The 20,400-nt window shown below is 46.0% G+C and overlaps 1 protein-coding gene across 2 annotated transcripts in view; it reads right to left on the bottom strand.

Annotated features, from left to right (window-relative positions):
• Positions 1 to 20,400, bottom strand: part of LOC106611642 (phospholipid-transporting ATPase ABCA1) — a 47,216-nt gene that overhangs the window by 4,818 nt on the left and 21,998 nt on the right. For both annotated transcript variants that reach the window (XM_014212065.3, XM_014212064.3), the window contains 27 exons: positions 20,005 to 20,126; positions 18,827 to 19,024; positions 15,667 to 15,756; positions 12,233 to 12,476; positions 11,978 to 12,117; positions 11,719 to 11,835; positions 9,882 to 10,076; positions 9,222 to 9,427; positions 8,855 to 9,031; positions 8,523 to 8,745; positions 8,097 to 8,318; positions 7,664 to 7,868; positions 7,387 to 7,500; positions 7,027 to 7,201; positions 6,768 to 6,899; positions 6,353 to 6,630; positions 5,934 to 6,230; positions 5,557 to 5,807; positions 4,748 to 5,313; positions 4,296 to 4,580; positions 4,006 to 4,144; positions 3,661 to 3,905; positions 3,304 to 3,481; positions 909 to 1,169; positions 645 to 768; positions 236 to 549; positions 21 to 127 (listed from right to left, as the gene is read on the bottom strand). In XM_014212065.3, the coding sequence (XP_014067540.1) occupies positions 21 to 127; positions 236 to 549; positions 645 to 768; positions 909 to 1,169; positions 3,304 to 3,481; positions 3,661 to 3,905; positions 4,006 to 4,144; positions 4,296 to 4,580; positions 4,748 to 5,313; positions 5,557 to 5,807; positions 5,934 to 6,230; positions 6,353 to 6,630; positions 6,768 to 6,899; positions 7,027 to 7,201; positions 7,387 to 7,500; positions 7,664 to 7,868; positions 8,097 to 8,318; positions 8,523 to 8,745; positions 8,855 to 9,031; positions 9,222 to 9,427; positions 9,882 to 10,076; positions 11,719 to 11,835; positions 11,978 to 12,117; positions 12,233 to 12,476; positions 15,667 to 15,756; positions 18,827 to 19,024; positions 20,005 to 20,126 (5,605 nt within the window). The remainder of the gene's footprint in view (positions 1 to 20; positions 128 to 235; positions 550 to 644; positions 769 to 908; positions 1,170 to 3,303; positions 3,482 to 3,660; positions 3,906 to 4,005; positions 4,145 to 4,295; positions 4,581 to 4,747; positions 5,314 to 5,556; positions 5,808 to 5,933; positions 6,231 to 6,352; positions 6,631 to 6,767; positions 6,900 to 7,026; positions 7,202 to 7,386; positions 7,501 to 7,663; positions 7,869 to 8,096; positions 8,319 to 8,522; positions 8,746 to 8,854; positions 9,032 to 9,221; positions 9,428 to 9,881; positions 10,077 to 11,718; positions 11,836 to 11,977; positions 12,118 to 12,232; positions 12,477 to 15,666; positions 15,757 to 18,826; positions 19,025 to 20,004; positions 20,127 to 20,400) is intronic.

Here is a 20,400-nt window from a genome sequence, read left to right as displayed (position 1 = left end):
TCACAAAATGGCTGCTTCACCTTTTTCCGGCCAGGAAAGCCTCTCCACTGGTGACTATGGAGTCTCCTGTCAGCATTTTGAAGGTGGTGGTCTTTCCAGCTCCGTTCACACCCAAGAGGCCAAAGCACTGAGTGAGAAGAGAGTTAGTATCAGTGTTCAAATATACAAAATGAGATTAAAAGAGATGGCATGTCATTACATTGTGTACTTACTAGATGAAATGATGTAATCTTACCTCTCCAGGAGGGATGCCCACACACAGGCGGTCCACCGCCGGCTTCTGCTTCCTCTTGTAGACCTTGGTGAGCTGTCGGAGCTCCAGGATGTCTCCGTGTCCCAGTCCGTTGACGATCCTCTGCCTCTCTCTGGCCACGTCCTCGTCCTCCTCGCCTACCGGAGGGAGCTTGGTGTGCAGGTTAATGGGCTTGATGCAGAAGCGGTACTGGATGAGGACGGTGATGATGAAGAAGACCACTCCTTCCACGGCCATGGCAAACAGGTTCTTGCCCACCATGTCCCATTCCAGAGGGGATCGGAAGCGGTTCTCACCTTTGTACAGGAGGAGTGTGTTTAGAGAAATGTTCAAAAGACACCTCTACGATGAATTGGATAGAGAAATGGGTCATGGGAAATGCAGTTCTTACCGAATCTTTCCAGAGCGTCGGCCATGGCTTGGTTCTTCACCATGTCGATGAGGCCTCGACCCAAACAGAAGTGAGGAAATATCAGCAAAACGTTCTTCAGGATGTCATTGATACCTCCAATCTCCTGAAGAGGGAAGAGGAGGAATATTTAACCCTTTATGTCACCAGGTAAATGGATTATTAACAAATGATATATATATATTTTTTACAATATGGTTAGGATGAGCATACCACGTTATGCAGCAAATGTGTGGTGTCACTTACGTTGTTTCCAAAGAGCTCCATGACAAAGGTGGAGATGCTGCCGTTGATGCCGATGAGGATGTTGACGGAGGTGAGCACCACGTAGGCCGTGCTGGGGATCTTAAAGAAGAAGGACGCCGGGTACATCAGAGGAGTGATAGACCAGCCGTAGAGGAGCAGCAGCAGGGCCAGCACTGGCAGGTTGGTGGACGACACGTAGGCCTTTTGTTGGAAGCACACGAAGATGATGATGACGAGTGTCGCCGGGACGATGTAGTTACACTGCAACACAAACGAGATGACAAGGTTAGCGGTCAATCAATAAAACAAATGATGTTCATGTAGCGCTTTAACAATAGTAGAATACAGCTGCTAAATGCTCAAAAGAAACACTCAAAATGGCCGCTATTATAAGGGGCTTAATGTAGTTGTATTCCAGGCACTCGGGAGAAATCCATGGGAAATATACTGCTCAAAAAAATAAAGGGAACACTAAAATAACACATCCTAGATCTGAATGAATGAAATAATCTTATGAAATACTTTTATCTTTACATAGTTGAATGTGCTGACAACAAAATCACACAAAAATAATCAATGGAAATCCAATTTATCAACCCATGGAGGTCTGGATTTGGAGTCACACTCAAAATTAAAGTGGAAAACCACACTACAGGCTGATCCAACTTTGATGTAATGTCATTAAAACAAGTCAAAATGAGGCTCAGTAGTGTGTGTGGCCTCCACGTGCCTGTATGACCTCCCTACAACGCCTGGGCATGCTCCTGATGAGGTGGCGGATGGTCTCCTGAGGGATCTCCTCCCAGACCTGGACTAAAGCATCCGCCAACTCCTGGACAGTCTGTGGTGCAACGTGGTGTTGGTGGATGGAGCGAGACATGATGTCCCAGATGTGCTCAATTGGATTCAGGTCTGGGGAACGGGCGGGCCAGTCCATAGCATCAATTCCTTCCTCTTGCAGGAACTGCTGACACACTCCAGCCACATGAGGTCTAGCATTGTCTTGCATTAGGAGGAACCCAGGGCCAACCGCACCAGCATATGGTCTGAGGATCTCAACTCGGTACCTAATGGCAGTCAGGCTACCTCTGGCGAGCACATGGAGGGCTGTGCGGCCCCTCAAAGAAATGCCACCCCACACCATGACTGACCCACCGCCAAACCGGTCATGCTGGAGGATGTTGCAGGCAGCAGAACGTTCTCCACGGCGTCTCCAGACTCTGTCACGTCTGTCACATGTTCTCAGTGTGAACCTGCTTCATCTGTGAAGAGCACAGGGCGCCAGTGGCGAATTTGCCAATCTTGGTGTTCTCTGGCAAATGCCAAACGTCCTGCACGGTGTTGGGCTGTAAGCACAACCCCCACCTGTGGACGCCGGGCCCTCATACCACCCTCATGGAGTCTGTTTCTGACCGTTTGAGCAGACACATGCACATTTGTGGCCTGCTGGAGGTCATTTTGCAGGGCTCTGGCAGTGCTCCTCCTGCTCCTCCTTGCACAAAGGCGGAGGTAGCGGTCCTGCTGCTGGGTTGTTGCCCTCCTACGGCCTCCTCCATGTCTCCTGATGTACTGGCCTGTCTCCTGGTAGCGACTCCATGCTCTGGAACCTACGCTGACAGACACAGCAAACCTTCTTGCCACAGCTCGCATTGATGTGCCATCCTGGATGAGCTGCACTACCTGAGCCACTTGTGTGGGTTGTAGACTCCGTCTCATGCTACCACTAGAGTGAAAGCACCGCCAGCATTCAAAAGTGACCAAAACATCAGCCAGGAAGCATAGGAACTGAGAAGTGGTCTGTGGTCACCACCTGCAGAACTACTCCTTTATTGGGGGTGTCTTGCTAATTGCCTATAATTTCCACCTGTTGTCTATTCCATTTGCACAACGGCATGTGCAATTTATTGTCAATCAGTGTTGCTTCCTAAGTGGACAGTTTGATTTCACAGAAGTGTGATTGACTTGGAGTTACATTGTGTTGTTTAAGTGTTCCCTTTATTTTTTTGAGCAGTGTATATACAAATTTAAAAAATGATTTAACCTTTTATTTAACTAGGCAAGTCAGTAAAGAACAAATTCTTATTTACAATGACAGCCTAGGAACAGTGGGTTAACTGCCTTGTTCAGGGGCAGAACGACAGATTTTTATCTTGTCTGCTCGGGGATTCGATCTAGCAACTTTTAGGTTACTGGCCCAACGCTCTAACCACTAGGCTACCTGCCGGCCCAAATAAAGAAGAAATGTTTGAGTGGACTGAGGGAGAGGAAGAAAAACACAAAGTATGTAAACTGCTATTACATCGTGCTGACATGACTAAAATTCAAGTAAACAGTACCTTTCGTGTTGGCGTTTATATTGTAAGCTCATAGAAAGGCTAACACTATGCGTTCTCACCATATCCCAGATGAAGTTGGCCGTCCAGTAGAGCAGGGGCTGCACGCCGCTGATGAACTGCATGTGCTTGGCCTTGCTCACTCTCTCCTGGATGAGGAAGACTACGAAGCTGGCTGGGACGAAGGACATGGAGAAGATCACGCAGATGGACACCAGCACGTCCACTGAGGTGGTCATCCTACAGAGAGGGGGGGGGGGGGGGGGGGGGGGTTAGGTGGTCCGTGGACACAGAAAGGTGAGAATATTGTGTTAGGCACACTTTTTCAAACTCCACATTCTACTAGGTCATTTACATGAACTAGGTAAATTACTTCAGTGATGTCATTGTTCCAAGATGCCCATGGCGTGGGTACTTACAGTGCCACCTGGGACAGCTGCTCCTTGGTGAGGTTGAGAGGGTGGTTGAAGGTGCGGATGCCAAACTTGCTGGGGTCCTTGCCAGGGGGCAGGTTGGCGCGCAGGATGCCGTTGTTCATCACGTTGAGAAAGGCTCCCATGCTGTGCCACCCCTTGTTGTTGAACCAAATCTTGACATTGTTCTTGGTGTCCAGACCATTGATGAAGCTAGACAAGCTCTCCAGGAATCGGTCTGCGGCAGCACCCTGAAGATAAAGAATGGTTTAGATTGGTGGCAGTGATGTTGTGTTCAGTGGCAGAAACCGAGGTTCTGTGAATGTGGGAATGAATGAATGGAAGTCTCACCTTCTCCAATTCGAAAATCTTCCTCACTCGAGCGATAGCGTCATCAACCTCGCCAGCTGGGGGGAGAACCTGAGTGCTCCTGGCGCCCAATGAAAAGCCACCGTACCTAAATTCATTCACAAAGATCTTGTTGTTCAAACTGTGAAAAGATAAAATGAAGCATTATTAGTTAATGTCAATTTAGGCTGGACAGGTATACAAAAAGACTTGTACAACTCAGTTATTGCGCATGCTATGTCATAGCACTGTTATAAGAGCGATAAAAGACATGAAATGTAGGAAAGTTATACCTTTTCCCAATGATCTCTGCATAGGTCTTTACTAGGTAGTCAGAGATGTTTCTGCCGGTCAGGTTTTGCAGGGTGTCTGTCTCGCTGATCTTCATCTGAGGTGGTGGCAGTCCTCCGGCTCCAGTAGGACACTCAGGGAGCATTTTTTTGCGGCCGTCACAGCTGCAGGCGCATGCGGGGGACGGAACCTCCATGGTCCAGTTTCCCGTGCGGAACAGTTCCAGAAGGCTCTCCGGAACCTCCGGTATGGTCCAGTCCTCGTCACCCATCGTACAGTGAGTGTCACTGAGAGAGAGGGAGGAGGGAGAGAGAGATTGAGAGTCCTTATCTCCAAAAGAACATTGAAAATATGTCCCTATCCGTCATATGTATTTCCTTAAAGACAGGAGAAATGGTGCGAATGGAAACTAACAAATAGCTATTTTATGAAACCCTGACATATTGAGACTCACGTTATTGGCTGCCCTTCCATGCAACGCGTTCCAAACCCAGGGCCTTCGGTGAGGGCACTTAATAACCGTTGTGTGTTGGCATCTTCAGGGGCATCATCACTGATGAAGAGGGACTGTTCTTCGTACATCCACGGCTGCAGCTCCAGACTGGGGTATTTTCCAAAGGGCGGGACGATTAGACTGAAGACCAGGGCAATGCAAACGAACACCGCAGGGAGCACAATCTGAGCAAAGAAACCTTTTCTGGAGCGTTGAGCATACAGGAACCTCTTCCATATCAAGGCGACAAACTGCTGCCTCGTCAGACTCCAGCCTTTCACCTGGTAGGAGCCTTTACCGTCCGAGCCGTTCAGGAAGTCTGTCTCTCTGGATTCTGGGTATGCGTCCGAGTCGTTATGTTCATTGTTGTCATCGTCTATCTGGGGTCTAAGGCAGCTCTGGTGGTCTCCACCAAAGGCATTTCCTGCACCAAAAGCATGATGTATGCGACGTCTGGGCATGGGGAGGGTACCGTCAGAGGGGAGTTCAGTGTCAACTCCATTGTCCTCTGCCACTTTCAGGAAAATCTACAAGGACGAGACATAAAAAAAAGGAATCAAACACACTATACCCCATAGGCTCACAGCCAGGGTTGCCATGTTCTCGATTTTCCTGACATACTGGACAAGTTTGAAAACTATGTTGTGGGTAAAACATGTATTGGTTGTGGGTGGCGGGTTTTTGGGCTACTTCTAAAATGTTAAGCCCTTTCAGGAAAAGCACACTATGTAAATCCAACACACGATCTATTCAACAATCGATTCCAGTACCTCTTCCAGGGTGGTGTCGGAGACACCGTAGCTGGAGATGCCTAGGTCGGGGAGACGGTCGTCCATGTCCTTGAAGAGCTCCACGAAGGCTCCGTCCTTGGCTGCGCCATAGGGAAGTATGTAAGTGAGCTCGTGGCCCAGGTCTTCCACCATGCGGGCGGCTGGGACATGCTTGAAGATCAGGCTTGAGATCAGGGAGACGTCGGGGGGCACGAAGGCACTTTCACAGATGGATGCAGCCTGGGCAGTTTCTATGGGTTGCACAAAGGTTGAGTGTCATAAACAAAAGGTTATTCATTTGACAACATACCATGCTGTATTGCAATGGCCTATTTTCTTTGCCATAGGATTATGACGATGATGTGTCAAATGCTTACCGATGGTGGCCGCTTCGCTCTCGTGTTCGCTGCCAAGGCCTGCGTCAGAGCTGCTCTCGGAGGGACAATCCTCCTCCTTCTTAGTGAAGGAGACGGTGCTGGAGGAGTTGTGGAAGGAGCTGAGGGAAGGTTCTGGGCCCTTCTTGACCAGGGTCAGATAGTAGCCTGTACCCAGCTGATTCTTCAGGAAGAGGGAGGAGCCCACGCAGCAAAGCTTGCCATGGGAGATTATGGCGATGCGGTCGCCCAATATGTCCGCTTCATCCATGTGGTGGGTGGAGAGGATGATGGTACGACCTAGAGAGGAGGAGGGAAACAGTCAGTTACCACACAGAACTCCCCTAACAGCTAAATGGTTTCATTTCTTCAGACATTTCTTAAGCATAGATGCTAAAAATAGGTAAGGATTTAGTGGTTACCTTGACGATAATGGAGCAGGAGGTCCCAGATGCCCCGGCGGGCGTAGGGGTCGACCCCAGCGGTGGGCTCGTCCAGAATCACAACCTTTGACCCCCCGACAAAGGCCAGAGCCACAGAGAGCTTCCTCTGCATCCCTCCGGACAGTGTGCTGGTCTTGGAAGTGCGTTTGTGCAGCAGGCCAGTGTCTATCAAGATCTGTTCGATCTCAGACTTCACCTGTTCTTCAGATAGACCCTTCAGACGAGCGTAAAACCAGATGTGCTCCTCCACGGTCAGCCTGGCCAAAGCCCAAAACAACCACACAATAACTACTCATAAGAAAACAATGTAACTATTTACTTAAATGCTTTTGGTAATTTAGAATTAACTTTCTGTAACAACTGGTGGTTCATATGATGGATATGGAACACTTACATGCTGAAGAGAACGTTGTGCTGTGGACAAACGCCCAGACTCTGTCGAATAGCGCTCAGCTCCGATCGGATGTCTTTGCCCATGATGTAAGCAGTTCCAGAGGTAGGGGGAAACAGTCCCGTTAGAATCGACCTGAATCAGACAAAGGAGCAAATATTAGATTACTCCATTAAAATTGTATCAACTTAACATTCAACTCAATTATACGTGTGTGGGCTTTTGTTCACAGATGGAACTCCTTGTGCGTTATTGCATTTACATGGTGGTGGTTTTCCCTGCTCCGTTGTGGCCCAAGAAAGAGGTGATCTGTCCCTCGTAGAAGCCCAGAGTCAGCCCGTCCACAGCCAGCTTCTTCCCGTGCGGGTACACCTTGACTAGGTTCTCTATGAAGACGCCAGGTTTCAGGTGGGCTGGCTCTTCCTCTATACAGACAGCTGAAGACACAACACAATGTCCATCGAATGGGGTACAATGACCATCCCGTTTTCATTTCCTTGAAAACACATACAACTACTCAAATTAATTCGCTCTCACAACCGCACCACATTTTGTGCCGGATCTATATCGCCACCTTGTGGATACTCAGTTGCTCTGCATCAGCGTTAAATCTGGGTTTTACCTTCATAGTTTCTTCTCTTGTTCTGACTGAAGTCAGTCTTCCTGTTGTCTCGTTCTCCAAACCAGTAGGACTTGGTGAAGAGGAAGTACCAGGGCCTGGGAATACCATATTGACCTGAAGGAGACCACAATAAACACATACATTTAGACAACGCTGACAACAAAACAATGCAACACAAAACAAAACAATACAATGGAAATGGCCTCAACATAAGCCCATCAAAATGGGACCCAAACGGATCCGTTATAGTGGAACCGTTCAGTTCACGGACACCTACCGGGGAAGACGGACTCGATGTACCAGGTCATCACCATGTAGAGGAAGGAGTCAAAGTACATCATGATGATGGCGGTGGTCAGGCTGAAGTCGTCCTCCTCCATGGGGCTGTTGAACAGGTTGTTCCATTGGATGCCGATGCCCTGCTCTTCGAACAGGGCAAAGTACTCACAGCCAAAGCCAAAGGCCACCGGGGACAGCAGGCTCTGTAGAGAGAGAGAGAGAGAGAGAGGGGTTTAACATCACATGCAACATCAATGCCAATAAGATGCTGAGCCTGAAGCCCAAAAAGTCAGTAATGTGCCAAAAGAAGAAAAAAGCTTCCCTATTTGTAGTGACACTGTACTTCTTAATGACAGCGGCTCCTCTCATAAAATGTCACGTTGAATGACCACCAACTCAAAAATCCGACTAGCTATAAAAGCATGACTCACAGCGACTAATTTTGCCCCAAAGCCCACGTAGTCCTGCCAGGCCACACAGAGGACGTAGGGAAGGTAGAGGGTGAAATAGATGATACCCCCACAGGCTGCCGCCAGGTTGGCACGGGCAAACATGGTGCTGATGAGGAAGCACTGCATGATGGTTACCACGGCGAAGGAACCCAGGAACAGGAAGATGACACCGGGGTCACTGTAGGGCAGCAGGTTCCCCATCTGATAGTAGGAGAGTGAGAAGAGGATGCTCAATGGTTAGTTCATAGTTGGGATGAGCGTGATACAATGATCAGATCGAGTCAAGGCTCACGTCAACATGAAATATCGATAAAAGCTATTATCACTGAAACATTGCAATACTGATATCAGTGAAATAGCGCAATACAAAACATCGTCTTCATGCTAAATCCTGGTACGCAGCACCTTGAGCAGCACCACGAGCAGACTGGCGGAGATGAGCAGGGGGATGAGGCTGCTGATGAACCAGCTGAACCACAGGATGCCGTTGTCCAATCCCATGATCCTCATGGTCTCCTTGAGCCTCGCCTCCTTCTCGTAAACCACGCTCTTGATGATGATGGCCACAGAGTACATCCAGGCCAGGGTCATGAAGAGGGGCATGGAGCGACTCATCACCCGCAGGAAGCTGGTCAAAGGAGGAAATGGAAGCCATTTTGAAGCCTTGCAGTTAAGCTTGTGGTATGCTGCCGTTCAAGACAGATTCCAGGTCTAAAGGCGGAATCGGTGTGACTCACATGTCGTCCACGTAGCAGGGGTAGGGCATCTGTTGGATGTAGACTCCCGTCTTCTCCTTGGCGCCAGTCACTACCGTGATGATGCTGTGTTCGATGATGTCCTGGAGGTAAGAGAAGCCGCCCCAGATGTAGCGCAGGTCCTCAAAGGGGTCGGCACGAGGACCGGGGTCCCAATATCTGTAAGGAGAGAGCAAAAGCAATGTTCACATCAAATTATTATTTTACCAACAACAACAACAAAAAAGTTGAAAGTGACCCCTCTCCACAACAAACAAAGTGAATGTTCAAAATGGACCCAATGGCACAGACATAAAACACTGTCCAATACATCTAGTAGGTAGATTGGGAAGCTTTGAATCAACATTACCCGTCTTTGATCTTGTTGGTGCGCTCCACATTATCAATGTCCATGCGGATCTTGTAGTTGACAATGGCCGGCAGTTCAGAGCTGTTGGCCTCAATGTCGGGAAACACGATCCCCGCCCAGAACTTCCTGTCGTCCAGGAGTGCCATGGATTTGTTGACCATCCTTTCCTCATTGGCCACGGGCTCCATCTTATCCAGGTTTACACACTGTAAACAAACACATCCGTTAAAGGCCTATCCTCATCTGTTCCAAGACTACTGAGTGTGATGTTTTCCATTGAAGCAGATCCATTCACATGCTGAAAGGTGGGATGGGGAGGCTTTAAATGGAGAGTTCGTCAAGTTCAGAGCTAACTGGTCCAACTGTGTTTTTATCTGTAATTTCCCTTTATACAGAGGCTGCCACTGACTACTGTTTCCTCAGAGAGGGCTATGACTGGAATGAAAACCTTCAGAACCAAAGCTCTGGTCCAGTTTCACTTGATGCAATTAATTGCAGAAGGTGCTGGCCCGCCAGTAGTGCTGGCCCGCCATTTCACCAGAAAGGGATTTTTTTTCTGGGACTGAGAAAGTGACTAAGAGATACAGACAGACAAAGAAGACACAGACAAAGACGGAGACAAACGGACAGACATACAGGCGAAGAAAGAGAGACACTGACCTCCATGAAGCGGGATATGCTCATGATGGCCTGGTCCGTCTCGTTGAAGACTTCCCTCCAGGTGAAGGCGGTGCCGTGGGGACGTGTGTCCTCTGAATGTTTGGTCAGGAAGTTGGAGACATCCTCCACGGTCCACTCTGTGCCCGCCAGTTGGGAGGTGAAGAACCTGGCGGTTCCATTGTTCTTCAGTAGGGTCTGGGAGAGAGGGAGGAAGAGCAGGAAAGTAGCTGTGAGTAGCTGAGGACTTTGTGGCACTGTCCCACATCCCTCCACAAGATGCCAGTGTTGACCATCTGAAATGGCTGCTTACCACCACGTTACTTTATAATCATGTATTTTCTTGTTTTGCTATGTTACTGTGTCATGTCCTGGGTGTGTCTCTGAGTTACTATGTACTGATGCCATTCCAAAATAATTTCAAAGGTGCCCTACAAGGGTAACATAGAGTGCCTTCAGAAAGTATTCACACCCCTTGACTTTTTCCACATTTTGTTGTGTTACAGCCTGAATTTAAAATATATTACATAGAGATTTTGTGTCACTGGCTTACACACAATACCCCATAATGTCAAAGTGGAAATGTGAAAAGCTGAAATGTCTTGAGTCAATAAGTATTCAACCCCATTGTTATGGCAAGCCTAAATAAGTTCAGGAGTAAAAATGTACCAAACAAATCACATAATAAGTTACATGGACTCACTTTGTGTCCAATTATTGTGTTTAACATGATTTTTAAATGACTGCCTCATCTCTGTACCCCACACATACAATTATCTGTAAGGTTCCTCAGTCGAGCAGTGAATTTCAAACACAGATTCAACCACAAAGACCAGGGAGGTTTATCAATGCCTCGCAAAGGGCAGGAACTGGGTAAGAAAAATGAAAAAGCAGACATTGAATATCCCTTTGGGCATGGTAAACCAGTACAGAGTCAATGTGCGGGGCCACCGGTTAGTCGAGGTAATTGAGGTAATATGTACATCTAGGTAGAGTTATTAAAGTGACTACGCATAGATAATAACAGAGAGTAGCAGCAGCGTAAAGGGGGGGGGGGGGGGGGGGGCAATGCAATTAGTCTGGGTAGCCATTTGATTAGATGTTCAGGAGTCTTATGGCTTGTGGCTTGTGGGTAGAAGCTGTTTAGAAGCCTTTTGGACCTAGACTTGGCGCTCCGGTACTGCTTGCTGTGCGGTAGCAGAGAGAACAGTCTATGACTAGGGTGGCTGGAGTCTTTGACAATTTTTAGGACCTTCCTCAGACACCGCCTGGTATAGAGGTCCTGGATGGCAGGAAGCTTGGCCCCATGCCAAATCTTTTCAGTCTCCTGAGGGGGAATAGGTTTTGTCGTGCCCTCTTGACAACTGTCTTGTTGTGCTTGGACCATGTTAGTTTGTTGGTGATGTGGACGCCAAAGAACTTGAAGCTCTCAACCTGCTCCACTACAGCCCCGTCGATGAGAATGAGGGCGTGCTCGGTCCTTGAGTATACCAAATATTAGGAACAACCTCACCTGGTTGTCTGGGTCTTAACACTAGGCCCTCCATGGAATAAGTTTGACAGCCCTGGTCTTGCCCATTCACCCTCAGAATGGCACACATACGCAATCCATGTTTCAGTTGTCTCAAGGCTTAAAAATCCTTCTTTAACCTGTCTCCTCCCCTTCATCTACACTGATTGATGTGGATTTAACAAGTGACATCAGTAAGGGATCATAGCTTCCACCTGGATTCACCTGGTCAGTCTGTGTCATGGAAAGAGCAGGTGTTCCTAATGTTTTGTACACTAAGTGTAAGTGTGATGTTGGCTGTAGTAGAGACAACAGATAAGTCAGACATACCCTTACTAGGTCCATCTGTTCGCTATTCTCCATGAAGGTCCAGACCTTGGGCCTCACCTCCTCCCACATGCCCCCCAGCTCTCTGAGGACCCCCAGCTCCTGGAACGTTCTGTTCACCTGCGGAAGAGGGTGAGAGTGGGACAGTTAGTGTTCTGCTTAAGACAAGCTAAAGTAAAACTACTACTTAACGCCGAAATGAACTCTGGATGAAGTGCAACAATATGCTGTAACTAAGCTGTATAATATTACTGATACCCACCTCGTGGATGATCTTCTGTGTGGCGGGAGTGACAGGGGTATATAGGATCTTGCCCATGAGCAGAGGCTTCAGGGCCTGCCAGATCATCCTGGATACGGGGCTGGACTCCATGTTCCTCATCATTGCATTGCAGTATGGAGCTGCAGGGGTCACAGAAGGAACAATGACGTCCAGTCTAGACCAGGATGTCACAACAATCCTCGAAACAGTTTTGGCAATCAGGGAATAGATAACCACGAAGAAGAAGTTGCTTACTGGATGCGTTGTCGTAGGCAGAGATAGGTTCCTCTCCGTCGGTTGTGTTGTGGTTGCCGAACAGGGCCTTGTAGTTGCTGTCCTCGTACCAGTTGAGGGACTTGATCTTTAGTCCGCCGCCCTCGGGGTGGCCGCAGACGATGCGCGACACGGCCTGGTACATGTGGCTGGGGGAGGACGTGGCGTTCTCAGTGAGGAAGATGATCTCGTTACGCAGGTCGCTCCAACTCTTCATGCTGGCCAGCTAATTTGGACACAAGGGGTTGTGATGTTAGCAAATGGGGTCAGGGGGTCATCTTGTAGGATGCAGGTGGGACTGTGACCTGGACTTGGAGCAGTTCATTGTGATTCGAGACCAGCTTGTTGACATGGATACATATTGTTATGAGGCAACTTGTCAATGTGATGGAATTACTTCCTGTATGTGAACAGATTGATACTTTAGGCTTCGCCTTCTACCTATGACCTCAATACAGCCGTGCAAAAACCATCATAAATCACACCCCCTTGTCTATTAATGCGTTATTGATCTATTATGCTATTGGCTACCTTGGTTCTTAGTTCGGCTTACCAGAGCATTTTACAACAACTTGATTTTGCTGCCTTGCATTTCTGGTCACAATTTGATTTTGATACCGGATTATAAAAAGGGAGAGACTCTGAGCAGACTAGGAGCATTGAAAACACAACAACAGATCTCACAAGAAGCCTGAAAAGCTTGTGTGCTAACTGTCCTAATTCCCCGTAATGCTCAACACCTTGTAACAACATTAACACAATACAGTACTAACAAATGTACACTCTTATGTCTGCACAGAAACGCTAGAATCTTTTGTGGCAGATTTGCCATTCTACGTTTGCCCTCTTCTCTCTCACTCTCTTTCTATCCTTATTTTGCTCTCTCTCTCAACGCTTGTATCCTCACCCAGCATTAGGAAACAAGGAAAGTCAGGATTAAGAGAACCAGATAAGTGCTTGAGGGGAAAAGATGACTCTCGGTCATTCATCACTGAGGCAGAGGAGGAGAGAGGTGTTACCGACTGGCGACTCTCCCAGAGTCTAGTTGACAATGTGGTTACATACATGCCAGTCAGGCCCTTCTGTCTCCTCCCCTTCCCTCCTCTCTGTACAGATGGACCTGACTCAGCCCGGCCACATCAGCAAGAAGGCAGTCACATGCTTCCAATTTAGCCCCGGCAACGCACCGGGAATGGAGAGTGTGTGTGTGTGTGTGTGTGTGTGTGTGTGTGTGTGTGTGTGTGTGTACGTGAGAGATGCGGGGGAAACAGCTGTACACACTGAACTCTCACACAAACAGTCATAACCATATGACAGCAGCTCTGGACCCCTCTAGAGGTGTCTGCGGGGGGTTGGTTAAGGTAGGAGGGGCCATACCCCAACATAACCCCAGGGTAATGCACCAAACCAGGACAAGTCATATTTAGTGGCTCAGCGTTTCTTGACATCTTCAGATACATTGTTGGGCTTAGCAGGGAACAAAGCACAACAACGTTTGTGTCTACAGAATGCTGGGGTTGTTTAGAAACTCTTAAATGTAATTGCCCTAAAGACTGTAAACCATACTTTAGTTTAGTTAAGAGCCTTCATAAACACTACATAAACATTCATACATAGCTTATGACATGGGTATGCAGCTGCAACATACAGATGTAAGGTCTTCATTTGATCACTCTTTTGTTGCTGAGAATTTTCATGCACAGCAGGAAATGCTAACTTGTACTGTATTTGAGTTTTAAAAAGGCGTATATAGTTTGTAATTTACACTTAGAAATGTCTGACTTGATTTGCCCTCACGAAAAATGTATCAGCCCCTACTAAAATGTCCATTCATTATAATCCACCTAATAATTCACATTTCCTGTAGCTGCAGGATTATGTTCCTGCTGTAGCAAACTGGCTCAGAATAAGATCCTACATCTGTATTAGTTTGCAAACATAAGAATCAAGGTATACTTATAGGGGTTGTTCTTATTGATTTGATTGATTGATTTAATTAAATGTTATTATTGTAAGTAAAGGGTAATTCCACAATAACAGAATGATGCTGCGACTGAACATTTCACAAAAAACTATATACTTTAAGAACAGCGCAGGTGCTAGGTTTGGTAACAGAATGGCGGTTTGTGCTGTTTGTGCCGTCATTCTCTTACCAAACTTTGCATCTGCACTGTTCTTCAAGCAAATGTTTTTTTGTGAAATTTTCGGTGGAAATTATTAAAAGTCGTCATTGTGCATAGAATTGTATGGTTCGTTTAACTATGCAATCATTGCTTTTGTTTGGCGTACATTTTAAAGCGACACAAATCTGAGTCTTAGCATCACTCTGTTACTGTGGAATTGCCCCAAAGTATTCAACAGAGCACTGATTGGTTGAGAAAACACAGCCAACATACTTGGGTAAGGTCGAGCGAGTCTTAAAACCTCCTGGTGGTTGTCATAGGGGCATGCATTCACCTCGTAGTGTAAATCAGTCAACTTGAGTACATTTTCCTTTGGGTAAATGCTGACCAGCCCGCTAACTTGTTTAGAAAGCCTTTCCTCTTTGTTCAGCTGTTCCCAGTCATCTATCTCCCAAGGAAAAAAGGAGCTTTTCTATCTGGACTCAGAGACACTGGATACCTATACAGTTACTGCCAAGTCACTTACAAGGGCCTTTTTCTACCACTGTGGAGGAGAGTAGAACTGACAAAGCAAGAAAATAGCAAGAATAGAGAAATTCTCCTGTTCAAACTGAAACATATAAATGTGTCTGACTATCATCACATTAGAACATTGGTAAACAGTTGTCCTTGACATTTAGCTGTGGCTCAAACGTCTAGGGGACAATTCCAAACAAATCCAACAAATTGGGTCAGAAGGTTATCAGGCAACAAACAGGAGGGAGTTGAAGGGGGCAGAAAAACACTACATAAAGTTTTAGTCCAGCCTCTACTTCCTTATGCTGTGGGACTTCAAAGAAGACCAGATGCAAGAAGTACAGTCAGGGGAAATGAGGTCGGGGAGGGGGGCTCTTGGCGGCCATCTTGTAATGATGGGATAAAGAAACTCCATTGATGTTTTCATCCTATACATCTAAGGTTCTGTCTGTGGCCCTGCCAAGAGTAACCTGCTTCGCTGCTGATGCAAGGTAGGGGAGCTCATTATGGTTGACATAAAACAAAAAATGGACAAAATACCAGGAAATGCACTTGGCTACGAGGGGGCTTATTCTGTGGGTCTCCGTCTGGTGACACATCGAACAACTGATAATGCTTCTAAATGACGAGGTTAACCTCAATAACCGTAATGACCAAATGTAAGACCATAACCATTTTCAATGCATGAGAGAGCCTGCTAGGAAATGAGGCAGCAGTAGCAGAAACCTTTCTAGCTGTCAGAAATGTGTTTAGTGTAATGATGAGAGTGATGCCCACCTCAATGGCCAGGGACCCCAGGCTCTCCAGAAGGTTGTCTGTAGCCTCAGCCACTTGCTGGACAGCTTCAGGGTCAGCCCTCACATCTTTCTGTAGGGGGGAAGGAGCGAAGAAGTGTCAATTCACACGCACATACAGTCGAAAAGACGGACAGCGACAGTCTGTCGGTTACAAAACACCCCCACACCACAGCTTCCTAACACATATTTTCACAGGAAGACCCTTTCAATAAGGGTTATACAGTATGCAGTCATTTTCCCATACAAACTATTAGCTTGCGTTGTGTGCTATTGAATCTCCCCGCAACACTGAATGGACATCGGAAAAAGAAACTTCACAGCAATGTTTTGAACTGCTCTTGGAAACCCTGTGAACCGTTTTTGATTTAATAGCACCCTGCATGTCTTGTCGTCTTGTTTACCATGTCTTGTTCCCTAAAGGCTACAAAAACAGTAACCATAAGAAGGACACAAACACACTGTTTGTTATCATATGAATAGGGAAACTGACCGCTGTGGCATGTCAAAATGGGGACAGGGATCACATAATAACACGTTGCCCTAGACTCTTCCATGTTTATCATTGTGGGCAGTCATACTGTATCTGAATGACAAGGTGATACAATCCTAAGCACTTTTATATATAACAAAGCACACTTCTCTGACTGATTTCCTGGAACCTTGTTCACAAGCTGTCAACATTACACAAGATACACTTGATCATGCAATTTCTGACCGTTGGAATTCAATGAATGGTCTACTCTCTGGGCAAAATTACCATATTGCAAGGATGTTAATGATATATTTCCCTTGCACTGGTGCTAAGGTGTCGAATTAAAATGTACCTTTGTAAACTATGACTCAGAGAGAAGTGATACTCATGAATGACTAACGTTTAAAGATTGTGGCCAAATCCTCTATTTGACGGCAGTTCGTTTTCAAACGTATCTCCAGAGTTGGGTCGACAGGGACAAGCAACAACATGCCTCCGCCTACGCTTACCCCCTTCTTTCTGAGCCTCTGCTTTTCCCCGGGCCCCTACGCTTTGTTTGGTTCTCGGCACTGTGCACGTCAGTGAATTAGGTCACCTGGCTCTGGTCTTCAGTGGAGAAAAACAACCATGGGACGGGGGCTTTGTGGTGGGACAGTATTTTGGGTCTCTGTTGTGATGAGAATTGATCCTCGCCACTATATCAACTAGCTACGAGGGAGGGGTAAGTTCCCCTTTCCAAAGTCCCTAAAGGTGTCAGCATGCTTCAGTTTGGCTGGCGCCCTTAAAATATATTTCATGCATTTTTTTAAAAAAATTTTGCAATCCCCTCCCTCTCAGAGAACGTTTCTGATTTGCTGATAAATACAGTTCAACTCATTTGGGCCGTCCCCGCCTTGCTGGGTGGCCTCCGTTGGTTTCACAGCTCCTCTAGAAGCAGCAGATTTTTAGAAGGGGCCATAAAACAACTAGAGTTCTGATCAATAGGGTCTGCCCAAAGCCACGTTAAATAACCCCAGACAAATGTCAACGTAACCCATGGCTATACGACCCTGTGGCCAGGTGACAACAGAGCTCTAAATTAAAAAATGTTTATTGGTAGCATTGGAGCACAACATAAAATTTAGGAGCACCAGAAAAGCTTTTTTTTTTCATTGATTGAGATCAAGTCTATATTGGGCCCATATGAATTCTAGCTACTTTTTAAGCACATGCTGAGCACTTGAAACTATTAACTCTGGAAATACGTTGTTGAAAAGGCAAACATTTTGAAACAAATACCTGTCACTGAAATGACAAAGTAATTTGTGGAATATTATATTTCTACCTTTTGTAAAAGCACTGTTTTCCTATTGAGAAGCACTACGTTGAAAAACTGTAGCATTGTCTCTTCAAGAACATCAAAAGATCAGTCATTCATTCCTTTATTGCAGTGGTCACAAATTTTTTCTGGGTCAAAATGCAAGTCGAGATCTACTGCTCAGATTTGTTTTTAACATGACTTAGAAAACATAATCCTATGCAACATTAACCTATTAAAAACAGGTTTCTGCAGTAGGCTATAGGCTATAGTAGGCTATAGTAGATTATAGGCCCAATACATTATCATCGCATATTGGCTATGCTTGAATTGCCCTGCCAATGTTATTGTTCTCAGACCATTTAAAAATGAAGGTATGATCACACCGGTAATAGATCAGTTGTTGTATTACTTGTGACTGAGGCACAGCTGAGTGATCAAACATTGAAATAATGATTTTTATTTTATTGGACTAATGGGGCCTGCATCTAATGGTCAGTTTCAGTTTCCCTCAGCTCTGCTGAGACTGACCGTGACCACAAAGGGGACACGGTCTTCCAGCTGATGGCGAAACTCGATTCTCACCACATTATTTCTGCCTCATCCACAAATTCATGTTGTTAATCTTATGACCAGAGAAAGTGAAATACTCCTTGATATTCAAATAGATACAAGCCGCTAATACTAATAATATAGGCCTTTTGAAACACTTTGATATTCATTGCAGCTACAGTGTTGGCTGAAGCACATTTTATGGCTTCTTCGTGTAATTATACAACAGGTGGGTCTAATCCTGAATGCTGATTTGTTAAAACCGCATCCCAGCCGGTGTCTATTCCACATAAAACATGTAAACAGCTTTGCTGTATTTGTTAACAGTCTCTCTCGTCATGGTTTTAAAGTTTTGAAATATCACAGTATTAACTTTGCTGTGCGCTCGATTGGCCAGCCGTAGGCCTATAGGTGCACTTGATTTGCTCTACGTGTCCGTGGAGTACGGCATTTGACTCGGAGGCAGCGGTACAGAAAAGTCTTTGAGCCCTGGGTGGCAATAACCTAGAAAATATGTGGAAAACCTCTGATGGTAGGAACATCTCTTATGTGGTGTGTAAAGTTCGTAATGGGATCTTCTGACATTTCTATGCTAAAACTGACCATCTGACTGTAGATCAGTGTCTCGTGGCTAACTTCTACCTCAAATCAAATCAAATTGTATTGGTCGCATACACATATTTAGCAGATGTTATTGCGGGTGCAGCAAAGTGCTTGTGTTCCTAGCTCCAACAGTGCAGTAATATCTAACAATACACAACAATCTAAAAAGTAAAAGAATGGAATTATGAAATGGGCCTAGAGCCCATTTGTGTTTACCCGTATTGGTTTGAGGAAGTCCAGGTTGTTGAGGAAGTGGCTTTCTGCTTGGTTGAGCCAGGAGCCTGGGGACCGGCAGAGGATCTCCTGGACCAGACTGGACACCTCGCTGTCTGTGATGGTCACAAAGTCCTCCACACTGGTGCCGTTGCTTTTGCACATGTCCCTCAGGTGGACACCGAAGCCTTTGATCAGCACCTGGAGGGAAGGAGAGAAGGGTCGATGGGTAATGTAGCAATGACTAAAGACAAGCAGAGAATAGTATTTCTCAACCCTCCAAAGTTGCACATTTTTCATTCATCTAAGCAGATGTGCTCGTGCAGGGTTCGAACAAAAATTTGAAACACGTAATCTTGGGGGTACTGAAAGAACAGAATTGAGAAACACACATGGGATAAGGGCGTGTGACTTTGGAGTTGTACACATGTTGTCATCTCGGGGTTGGATACCACGGAGCAATATTAGGACCTGAATTGTTTACATACTGTATCTAGATTCCCATTGCTTCATGTTGCTGCTGGATTGTGTGTGTAATGTGAGGGCATTGTCACTATCAAATTGTTGTAATCCATTTAGCTGAAGAATAAGGCCTTGTTGAGATTATTTCCACATAGGCCTACAGCGGGAAATCATAACAGGAGACCTTGAACCTTTAAAATATCTTTAATGGGTTGAAAAAAGAGAATAGGAAAAACCAGATGGCAGTTTCTAAAACTGTGAAAGAAAACAAATATATATATATATATATATATATATATATATATATATATATATATATATATGTTCATGTTTTTGAGGAGTGAACAAAGACAGTGGAAGAGGATGTCTTGTAGTAAAAACTCTCCAGTGGTGAAGGTTACAGTAGCCCTTTGGTGTATTCCCTGCTTCATCACATTCAAACACAGCAGTAGACATTTAGACATCTCTACCCTCTCTCTGTCCTTTCTCTAAAGGGTTATGTCCCTGAAATAAAGGGCCACAGACTTAATTAACTCACATGTGCTCCAACAAATCTAACCCAGAAACACTACTGACCTGTTCTATATCTGCTACTGGGAATGGGAATGTTCAGCAACTACTACACTGCTTCTAATAGTGCCCATGATCGACTGAACTGACCGTAGTGATAGGCCTATGCCTCATAGAACTTTGGGAGGGGGGTGTTTTTTCCCTCTTACCTTTTCCAAGTTCACGTCGGCCTCAATGATCTGGTGCATGGCGTGTTCCGAGAAGGAGGCGTTTCGCAGAAGAAAAGTGGACAGGGTCTCATTGTCGTGGAGGAAATCCTTCAGCTTGAATCCTGTGGGAAATAAACGCAACAACGTGTTCAAACTAGCTCTCTCCTATGCCCTGACATTACTAGGTGTGTGTGTGTGTGTGTGTGTGTGTGTGTGTGTGTGTGTGTGTGTGTGTGTGTGTGTGTGTGTGTGTGTGTGTGTGTGTGTGTGTGTGTGTGTGTGTGTGTGTGTGTGTGTGTGTGCTTGGATGGAATGATCTATTGTAGTAGGCTTATTTAGCAAGTTTTGGATTTTCCTTCTGCCAAATCATGCTATTTTCCTTAGTTGTGGGTACTG

Source organism: Salmo salar, chromosome 09 (genome assembly GCF_965601325.2).
Source record: "Salmo salar chromosome 09, fSalSal1, whole genome shotgun sequence".
NCBI lineage: Eukaryota > Metazoa > Chordata > Actinopteri > Salmoniformes > Salmonidae > Salmo > Salmo salar.
This window is presented reverse-complemented; position numbering and strand designations above follow the sequence as displayed.